The sequence below is a fragment of the Marmota marmota genome, unplaced genomic scaffold (assembly GCF_001458135.2).
Source record: "Marmota marmota marmota unplaced genomic scaffold, marMar, whole genome shotgun sequence".
In the NCBI taxonomy this organism is placed as follows: Eukaryota; Metazoa; Chordata; class Mammalia; order Rodentia; family Sciuridae; genus Marmota; species Marmota marmota.
Window position 1 is genome coordinate 245,893 of NW_025999880.1, and position 10,986 is coordinate 256,878.

At 46.8% G+C, this 10,986-nt stretch overlaps 1 protein-coding gene across 1 annotated transcript; it reads left to right on the forward strand.

Moving 5' to 3' along the window:
* Positions 1-7,510: 7,510 nt before the first annotated feature.
* Positions 7,511-10,732, forward strand: CUNH17orf50 (chromosome unknown C17orf50 homolog). The gene is made up of 3 exons (XM_048787819.1): positions 7,511-7,629; positions 9,739-10,045; positions 10,143-10,732. The coding sequence occupies exons 1-3, from the start codon at positions 7,617-7,619 to the stop codon at positions 10,369-10,371; spliced, it is 549 nt and encodes a 182-aa protein (XP_048643776.1). The 5' UTR covers positions 7,511-7,616; the 3' UTR covers positions 10,372-10,732.
* The last annotated feature ends 254 nt before the right edge of the window (positions 10,733-10,986 follow it).

Below are 10,986 nucleotides of genomic sequence, written 5' to 3' on the forward strand. Positions count from 1 at the left end.
GGGCTAGGGATGGGGCCCCTCGTAGCGAGTACTGGAGGAAGAGTGTGAAAGAGACACAGCAATAGAGTTCAAAGACAGAGGAGTTTTATTGAAATCTCTGTGCAAGAGGCATGACTCCCTAGCCTCTCAGTGCTTTAGTTTCCCAACTGTAAAATGGGAGTGGTAATGTCTAGTTCTCTGGGGTGTTGTAAGGAATAAAGGAATAATGTGTGAAAGTGTCAGACCATCAGAACACAGGTACCGTTTTGGGTGGGACTTCATGATTCTCTTCATGATTCTCCCAGCACCCCTGTCCGCACCGTGTTTCTCACCTTCTCTGGAGAACCTGCTCCATCCCTTGCTTTAACCATGTAATTCTTCTAGAACTTGCTGTCAATCACAGTGCCTCACTCCGATGGCCACAGCTATGCATTCTTCAACGAAGGTTTCTTGAGCACCTACCATGTGCCAGACACCATTGTAGGCCTGAGGATACAGCAAGAAACAAAAAAGATCAGGTGTCTGTCATCATGGAGGCTACTTGCATTATGGATGACAGATAAATAAATCTAGGGTAAGTAAGATGGCAATAAACACCAGGGAGAAAAATAAGGCAGTAAAGGAGAGATGAAGGTATGGGGGGATTTTATAAAAGGTGGTCAGGGAGGGTCTTACTGAGAGCATGACAGTTAAGCAGATACCTGAGAGAAGTTGAGACTCACAACTATCTACAGGAACAATGCTTGGGCGGAGGGAACAGCCAATGCAAAATCTCCGAGGTAGGAGCTTGGATAGCATATTCTAAGAATAGCAAAGAGAAGAAGGATATGAGGCTGAGAAGAAATGGGGCCCCAGATCAGGCAGGGCCTTTGGGTAACTCCAGAGATTTTGGCTTTTTCTCTGTGTGAAATGAAAAATACTCTGGAGAGTTTTGAGTAAAGGAAGGACTTTCTATAGCAGGTTGCTGAGTGGAGAAGGACTGCAGGACCAGAGGTGGAGGCAGGCAAGAGTTCATCTACTGCCATCATGCAAGGAAGAACAATAGTGACTTGGACCAGGTGGGCCAAGAACTCACATTGCTTGCAGTACTGGGGATGGAACCCAAGGCCTCATGCATACTAGAGACTCTACCACTGAGCCACACCTCCAGACCTTTTTATTGATTTTTCTTATTTCAAGACAGAGTCTAAGTTGCCTAAGCTGGCCTTAAACTTGCAATCCTCCTGCCTCAGCCTCCTGAGTAGCTGGAGTAAAAGGCATGTACCACCATGCCCAGCCTTTATAACTCTTGAAGAATTCACAAGGTTGGTTCAAAACACTGTTTCTCAGCCTTGGCATTGTTGATACTTTAGGCTAGATAATTCTTTGTTGTGGGGGCTGTCCCATGCACTGTAGGATATATAGCAGTGTCCCTGGCCTCCAGGCATTAAATGCTAGTAGTATCCCCATTCCCCATAATGTGTGAAACAAAATGTCTGCAGATATTGTCAAATGTCCACTGGGGCAGGGAGGAATCCTTTCCTCACCTACCTGAGAGGTACTGATGTAGGAGGTGAGCATGAGACTCAAGTTAGTTCAAACAAAGCCCTTCCCTGGGCATTTCAATTTGGAGCTATAGGAGCAGGGTTTTTTCCCAATCAGACTTTATGGATATAGATCTGAATCCATATTCCCAGGACACAGAGAAAGTCCTTCTGCAATAGGCAAGAATGAAGCTGTTACACAAAGAGCACACAGATGGAGGGAGAGAGAACCTGAGGATAATGAAGCCCTTCATCCTGCTGTTTTCAGGCCAACCATTATTTAGTGGCAGGCTAAGTTGCTATGATAAAAATCAACCTAGGCGGGGGATATAGCTCAGTTGGTAGAGTGCTTGCTTCGCATGTACAAGGCCCTGGGTTCAATCCCCAGCACCAAAAAACAACAACAATAAAAACTTCAAACCACCCAAACAGTGGCTCATACGGAATAAAAGATTATTCCTCCCCCTCAGAGGTAGGCAAGTGGTGCTTCCTGTGAGCTTGAACAGACACCCAGGTTCTTTCTATCTTGTCACTCTCTTTGGCTATTGTTGTTATCTAACCAATCAGTTCTGACTTCCCAGGACTTTGAATCCCCCCATGTTAAGGAAGAGAGAACAGAGACATGGGACAGAGAGCTTCCTTATAAGAACACAATGTGAGGTTAGGAATGGAGCTCAGTGGGAGAGCACTTCTTGCCTAGGACATATAAGGTGCTGGGTTTGATCCTCAATACAGCAATAAAAATAATAACAATAATGCAGAAGTTACACACTCCCTTCCGTTCTTACACTTTTGATCACAATTTAAGCATCGCGCCATACTGAGTTGCAAGGCAGGCTGAAACTGCAGCTGGTGATCACATGTCCTTTTACTAAAGGAAACAATGGAGACAAGGGATCACTTACACTCCTCGCCATACGAGAGTTTCAAAGCAAAGCCTTTCTCTGACTTTAATTCAGTTTGTGTAAATGGCCACAGAGCAAATATTTTAAGCTTTTGAGAGTCACATACTGTCTGTGTCACATATTATTCTTTGTTTTTCTTTTCTTTCTTAAACCCTTTAAAAATAATATGAACCATTCTGAGCTCAAGAGTCAGACAGAAATAGGCTAGGTGTGGATTTCGACTCTAGCTTGCCAACACTTAGATTACATGAATCAATAAATTCCTTTTTTAGTCTTCTTCAATTAAAAATGGTCTTTACTTTTTGATCATAGAACAGGATTTTTTTTTCTTGGTACTGGGGCTTGAACCCAGGGTCCTACATATGCCAGGCAAGGGTTCTACCCCTTAGCTACACCCCTAGACTCAGGAATTTAAATATATGTGTTAGATGGAAGAGAACTGTAATAAGCATCCAGTTAATTCTGAAGGGGAGTTGGGTGGAAATGCATGCCATTGGAAGATTTAATGACATACATAAAATTTGAGCTGGGATTTTTGTAAGGAATGAGAAAATCTGTGCTCCCACTTTTACTAGGTCAGAGAACATCTTAAGTAGTCAGAAGACACAGATGGAGCGGTGACAGAGAAAGGGTACACCCACCCTTTTATCTTTAAGCTAGTTTGAGTTGGTCTGCTGTCAGTTACAGGCAAATGAATTTGGAAGAAAAAAATATAGTGAACAAGGTGGAGTTCTCCCCCTCCTGCCTATAATCGATAAAGGGCGTGCGTTATATGGCGGAGATTCTGAACCTGGAAGCATGTTTGGGGAGTTTCCCACCCAGAAGGATCCTGGAAGTTCAACAGGTCCCACCCCAGATGTGACTTTGGTTCAACCAATCAAACCCACCCACCTGGGCCAAGAGAGGGAGCCAGTGGCACCCAGTAGAGCAAAAAATCCATTCTGGGAGCAGCCATGGTGACATACACACCTGGTTCCCAGAACTGTAGGGGCAGCAGTCAGGGATTCAACCCTTCATGATCCATGTTCTTTGGCGGAATTTTAGGTATGGTTCTGGACTCCCAGATTGCCTTTGTCCTGCCTGTGTGGAAAGCCCAGTTCTTCTATCTTCTTGGTGATTCTGTGGGTCTAGTCAATATCCTTTCAGAAATTTCCTTTTCTTCATTTAGCCAAGATTGTTTGCTGACAACGACAGACCCCTGACGATGTGCACATATCCTTCAGGGCTCATGAGGCTGGACTTGATCCCTGATCCCTGATCCCTTTGCTGATCCTCTACCCAGAGGCCCCAGGCCTTCCCCCTTTCACCTTTTGCAGCTCTGTGCCATCCAGGACCAGCTGAAAGGTGACTTCACTGTTGCTCCATCACAGGGACAAAGGCAAATGGCTGCACTGAAATCAGCAGGCTTTCTCACCATCTGAACAGGAGTGTGTAGGTGTTGCCTTGGGCCAGTTCATGGAGAGATGGTGTGGGAGTGACTTTCAGTTTGCAGCTAGTAGCTACGAGCAGCTCAGAGTGCTAGGAAAACCTACTCTCATACAGGCCTGACAGGAACACCTGCAGGATGGGGCACTCTGCTCTAGGGAACCATCTGAGCGAAACCACATCCTCAGTGATTGAGGTCAGCATTGCCAGGGAACCAAGAGACGAAGGCCTGAGGCATGATTCCCCCAACTCATAAGGCCCCCTTTGCATAGGGACAATGGTCCTTCCAGACTGCCTTCCATTGCTAGCAATATTGAGAACTTCCTGTTACATTGACCATAAGATGATTGGTTTACAAATGTTAGGTCACCTGCTTGCTTATGTATGATTGGAGGATACGCCCTACATCAGTTGTAACCTCTTCCGCATTAAATGAGCTTGCAGGAGGTCCACTGGAGGTCTGTCACCTGCCTGCTCTCACCAGTTCTCGATGTCTGTGTCTTGACTCCACGTCCATACCCACCGTGACTGAGTATAGCTGAGGGACCCACAGCAACAATATGGTATCTAAGATCTGGTACAGCAGGCCTCCTGGAGGGTGAACATCCTCAGGAAAGAGAGGCTAGTAGTGGACCATCCAGTTCCTAGACTGTGGAGGCAATTACTGACCCCCAGATTTCAGTGTATGCCGCAGTCTGGCTGGGCACAAAATCACGAGCCACCACACAGCTTGTAGATTCAAACAGCAACTCTTTATTCCCGAACTCACACCAGCCGTATACAAACACGTTCTGGGGAAATCCACGTTCTCTGCCCAAATCCACCTCCACTGGGCTTCTGTCTCCCAAAATATACTCTGAATCCCGTGAGAACTCAAGGGGAACTCAGGCAGCAGGATACGCCCTATTCCCAGCAGGAATAATCTTAAACCTTAAACCTGGAACCTAAACTGGGAACGCCCTAAACACGATTATCTTAAACCGGGAACACCCTAATCCGCCTTGGTCCTTGAGCAAGGTCACCTACATTCAATGTCACTGCAACATGGGGTACGCTGGCAAGGAAATTGTCATACCTACTTGGCTAATGGCTCCCAGCAAGTGTACCCTGGATCCAAGGAACTGCCCGGAATTGGGCAAGGAGGGATGAGACCAGTGGTTGGGTAGCAGAAAGGCAGGGAAAGAAGGAAGAAGGATAGTCTTCTGTCCCCACACTGTCCTATTTGCAGAAGATGTAGTGTTCATTTTCAGTGATTAGAGGGTTTTCTGTTTCCTAAGAGTTCTTAAGTCCTGGAGCCTGCCTGGCCCTTTTTTCCTTTGGGGACAAGGAAAGAAGTTTAAAAGGTCAGGACAATCCCATTTCTTTTTGGTACTGGTTGATTTAGGAATGGGTTTGTGTCTCAATTCTGGCTATTGAGACTCAATGAGAAGTCTGTGGGAGGGCTTCTGAAAACTCATGATCATGGTCATGGTCCACATGAGGTCATGATGCTTGTAGTTGCAGCAAGTCGTTCTACATCCAAAAGGAGATAAGGAAGGCAGAGGGGGAAAAATAGAATGTACAAGGCTGTTAATAACTTCATCCAGACATTGAGCCAATCCTAGAGCCCTCTGCCTTCAGATTAATTCAGTGAATGAATAAATTTTATGAAGTTTGAGTCATTACTACTTGGGCATTCTAATATTTGACCAGCTTAAATACAGCTTTGATGACATATGCTCAAAGTTCAAGAGCTCCCGTTCCCTTTTGTTATACAAATGTAAAATGTTGTTACAGATAATCCCCATACGGTGGCGCTTACATGCTACCTTACTGATACATTTTCTTTTATGCTCTCTATTGCTCAATTAAAATGAATACTGTATATCTGTTATACCTAGTAATTAGAAGTTAATAAGGTATTTATACTATTAATTTAAAAATTAAAGTTTAATATGAAAAAATGTAGCTTTACTTTTGGTAACTGACTTCATCTTGTTCTCTAGACACGATTTTATGAACCGCAGAGAATAATTCTCCAACTTGCCAATAAGTATAGCTCATTCTCTTCCAATTTTATTTTGTTTAGTTTTTGTTTGGGGAATTGAACCCAGGGATGCTCTCCCACTGAGCTAAATCTCTGCCACAGTCTGGCTGGGCACAAATGCTGCAGTCTGGCTGGGCACACAATCAGGAGCCACCACACAGCTTGTAGATTCAAACAGCAACTCTTTATTCCCGAACTCACACCAGCCGTCTACAATCACGTTCTGGGGAAATCCACGTTCTCTGCCCAAAATCCACGTTCTCTCCCAAATTCTCCTCTCTGGGCATCTGTCTTCCAAAATATACTGTCTGAATCCCGTGAGAACTCAAGGGGAACTTAGGCAGCAGGATACGCCCTATTCCCAGCAGGAATAATCTTAAACCTTAAACCTGGAACCTAAACTGGGAACGCCCTAAACCCGATTATGTTAAACCGGGAACACCCTAATCCGCCCTGGTCCTTGAGCAAGGTCAACTACATTCAATGTCACTGCAAAATGTCAGCAACATGGGGTACGCTGGCAAGGAAATTGTCATACCTACTTGGCTAATGGCTCCCAGCAAATCTCCAGCCCTTTATTTTTATTTATTTATGTATATATATATTTTATTTTGAGACAGGGTCTTGCTAATTGCTTAGGGCCTCACTAAGATACTCTGCTGGCTCAGACTTGCAATCCTCCTGCCTCAGCCTCCTGAGTTCCTGAGTATTTTGTGCTACTGCACCCAAGGTATTTTGTTATTTTTTCCTCAAGTACTGGGGTTGAATCCAGGGTTGCTCTACCCACTTATTTTTTACAGTGAAACAGCCTTGCTACATTGCCTAAGCTCGCTTCAAAGTTGTGATCCTCCTGTCTTGGCCTCCCAACTAACTGAGATTCCATGCATGCCCCAAAGTGCCCAGCTCTCTTCTGACTTTAAACTGTGTCTTATGGATAGACAACTAGTGAATTCTGAGTTTGCATTCATTATCAGTGGCCCTTTAGAGGGTCTCTCAATGGCTGTTCTTGCTGCTGCTGGAATTGCCTGCTGGCTCTACTGTTTTCCTGATGACTGTTAGGACAATCAATCTGCTTTTATTATCAATGTTTTTATTATAATTTGAGTTTTTACAAAAATCCCACAAAACTCAAAGTCTTGCTCCTAAGAGAGGGAATGTACACCCTAAGAGAGGGAATGTACACCCTAAGATAGCAAAGGACTGCTGGACAGATCAGGGTTGGGGGGGTGGGCAGAATGATATGGATAGTGGGCCTGGGGGGACTCTTGTTATGGTGTTTTGGTAGGATGCCCCCCTAAAAGTCACAGTATCGCCTCAGATGTACCTGCCAGGGGCATGAGATCCTGGGGAATGACTCAGGATTGTTCATGGTGTCCATGTTCAGAAGTAGCCTCCAGTGATGGTCGCCTAGCCAAATTGTTCTGTGCAATGATTTTTTGCTGAAGGTCAGATAGCATGAATATTTATATGATAGAGCTAGGATTTAAACTCTGCTTATCAGGGACCAAAGACCCACTCTAGTCTCCTTTAACACCTTCCCCAGAGGAAAGGTGGGGGACCCCAGGACTTTGAGTGCCTCTGGAGGCTCTAGAAAAGGCAATTATTCCAGAGTGGAGCCCCAGCAGCAGATGAGGTTCTAACCCCACCCCCCTGTGATCCAACAGAGAGTGGAGACCAGATCAAGTTCTATGGGTTCTGGGCACTTGCTCACCATCCCAGTCCCTGATCTGGAGAAGCAGGCACACAGCCTTGGAAAGAATGGATAAGTATGGTGAGTGGGGCTGGTGGTAGGCAGGGGCCAGAGGATAGGGCATCTTGACCCCAGCCTGGACCAACTCACCCATCACCATGGTAACCCCAGAATAGAAGTTGAGCCTTTTCTCAATTACCTATCTTCATAGCTACAAGCCTTTTCCTTTCTCCTTTTTCTTGTTTGTTTGTTTTTTGGTACTGGGGATTGAACGCAGGGGCGCTTAACCACTAAGCCATATCCCCAGCCCTTTTATTTTTTATTTTGAGACAGGATCTCACTGAGTTACTTACGGATGGCCTCACTAAATTGCCAAGGCTGTCTTTGAACTTGCAGTCCTCCTGCTTTAATCTCCTGAGTCTCTGGGATTACAGGTGTGCACCACCATGCCCAACTTCTTCTGGGATATTCTTGACATCTCCTTTATTTCTAGCTTGCTTCTGTTTGAATCTCTGTCTTCTATGGCCTGGACCATTGTAATGACTCTTAAGTACTCCTCCGTCTTGTCAGAGGGAACATCTTAAAACAGCTCTGAGCATGTCCCTCCATCAGATTGTTCAGTGGTGTCCACTGATGAAGGACAAGCTGGACTCCAAGTCCCATCCTTCCTTTTCAAACCCATTTTCTGTTCCCCTTCCTCCTGAAATGTCCCTAGCACTCCTTTCTGGCTGCATACCAGGCTTGGCCTTTCAAAACCAGAAGATTATTTAATCTCTTTTCCTAGGTAAAAGTGCAATGGACCCCTGGTTTTCCACTTTTAGCAATATCAAGAACAGGCAGAACCTTTGAAACAACTTCTCCTTAAAGATTTCAAACATTCTGGATCACATTCAGAAGCCCCGCTATTACCTGTGCATCACCTACCTAAGAGGGTTGTGGAGATTAAGGGATCTGATGTAGGAAGAGAACAATGACTACACACAGTTGGTGCCGGATACACAGGGATTAGAATAGCAATTATCATTCCCTTTTGCTTAAATAGGATGGAAAGGGATCTATACTTTTTTTTCTTTTATAATAATAATTATTTTTTGCAATAGTGAGGATCAAATCTGGAGCTTTACACATGCTGAGCAATTAGTTGCTCTAACCCCCAGTTCTTTTTATTTTTAAGTTTGAGACAGGGTTTGATAATTTACTGAGGCTGGCCTCCAATTTGCACTCTTTCTCCCTCAGAGTACCCTGCCTGGCTAGGAGTTTTTCTTGACCTTCCAGGACAAACTCCCAGAATTGTGCCTTCCCTTTTCTTCTCATGATAAATCTAGCTCTCCAGACACAGGTGCTGGGTGAATGAATGTTTGCTGACAGGTGGACACCAGCTTCCACATTAGCTTGAAGTTATGGAGCTCATGCCCTGAACAAAAGTGTTGAGAGCCACAACTCAACACAAAAGTGCCAGCAAGAGTGGGCAGTAGTGTTTAAAATCTACTGGCAATTGGGTCATGCCCGAAGGAAGAGGCATCTCTTCTTAATTTGTCCACCTCCAGGGCAGCTCTTTCCTAATTGATTGGTTCATGGAAAGGATCTTTTTTTCTGTTCTGTCTATACAGATAGCTATACAGATAGCTTTAGGAATCACAAAGAGTCCTGTCTACCCTACCACCAGTGTTGCTGGGGCTCCCTAAGACAAGTCCCACTTTGAGGAGGGAAAACTCATATAGTAAACAAAATACAAACAACCACCTATTAAAAGACAACTCATGCAATTAATGTTTACTGATAGCCTACCCAGAGATCAGGCACCCCTAGAGCCAATTAGAAGAAAGTGGTGATCTGGGGATGCCGTTCAGTGGTAGAGTAAGGTACCGGGTGCAATCTTCAGAACCGAGATTAAAAAAGGAAAGTAAAGAAAAAGAAAAGAAAGGTGGTGAGGCACTACTTCACCTCACTACACAGATGAGGAAACGGCCTGACAGAAATGAGGTCACTTGTCCCAAATCCTTAGCTTGGCAGTGCCTGGGAGCAGCCCTGCTTCCCCGGGGAATGTTCCATACTCTGAAACCCTCTCAAGGAGTCCAGCTGGTCCGGGGCATCTCACACACACCGTCCTTCAGAACCCTGCACAGTCAAGTGTTCCCAGGTCCTCCACCAGGGACAAAGGTACAGCGCTGAGCTCCTCTTCGCTCGCAGGTGTGAAGACCCCCTTGTGGAAGAAGGAGCTGGAGGAGCCTTGCGCCAAGGAGGCGGCTCAGGAGAAAGAGGAGGAGAGGTCTGAGGAGGACGACGAGGATGTGACCGCAGATAGCGCGGCAGAGGACGCGGAGGAGACGCGCCAGGCGGAGGTGCAAGGCCGCGAGCGGCTCTCGGTGTCCTACTACCCACTGCGCCAGGAGTCCAGCACCCAGCAGGTGGCGCTACTGCGGCGCTCAGACAGCGGCTTCTGGGGCTGGTTCAGCCCCTTCGCGCTGCTGGGCAGCCTGGCTGCTCCTGCCGAAAGGTGAGGATGCTCCTTGGTCCCGCACCAGGACCCGGGTGCTGAGCCCCAGGGAGGATGGAAGGCCCAGGGCACTGAGAGCTCGGGTTCCCGGCCGCAGGAAGCGAAGCCTTCCGGAGGAGCCGTGCGTGCTGGAGACGCCACGGTCTCCGCGCCTCGGGGGCTGTGCGCGCTGCGAGATCCTTTTTTGCAAGAAATGCAAGAGCCTGCACAGCCACCCGGCTTACGTGGCGCACTGTGTTCTGGAACACCCGGATCTGGGTAAGGCGGAGACGGCTGAGGGCTCTGAACAACTCCGCTCTCAGCCTGTGTCCTCCAACCTTGCCTAATGTCAAAATCCCTGCAACCTTCTCTACCGCGAAGCTAGCCCCCTCCAGCATGATCCACAGAACTGCCCCTTCTTCGAGCTGTACCCAGAGCACCCCACTCCGGCAAGAAGTCCCACTGTAGGTGAGGGGTTTCCACCTGTCATTTAGCGGGGCTCTAGGTTATGCTGGACTTTGCATGGGGGGACTCTGTATAACCTAGAATCCCATTACTCTCATAGTGCTCTCGAAGGGCTCTGGCCCTCAGGGAGCACCCAACCTTCACCACCACCTGATTCACGTTCCCAACACAGTTTCACAAGCATCTCTTTCAGGTTCTTCTAGCCTGGTGAGCAGAGGCATCTCCTAGAAAAAGTAACCTCTGGTTTTCCTCATCCCTCGGAAAAGTTGCCCCTTTCCCTCAAATCATTCAATAAAGCCTCTAATCAAAGTGTCAGTGCCTTGAGATGGGGGCGAGGTGGTTTTAAGTAGGAGTAAGGAAGATGGGACACTCTTTCCCCTCCCTGGGTTCAAGTCAACGAGAGAAGGCTGGCAGGGAGCCACCTCTCTCACCTCCCCGGGGCAGGGTAGCACAAGGCCCTTGAATCCCAGGGCAGTCAAAGGCCAGTCTCCCCACGG

Bases quoted from the DNA above. Each gene is read 5' to 3' on its own strand.
- CUNH17orf50 (XM_048787819.1), top strand. The intron at 10,046-10,142 runs GTGAGGATGCTC...TCCCGGCCGCAG, and splicing joins CTGGCTGCTCCTGCCGAAAG to GAAGCGAAGCCTTCCGGAGG.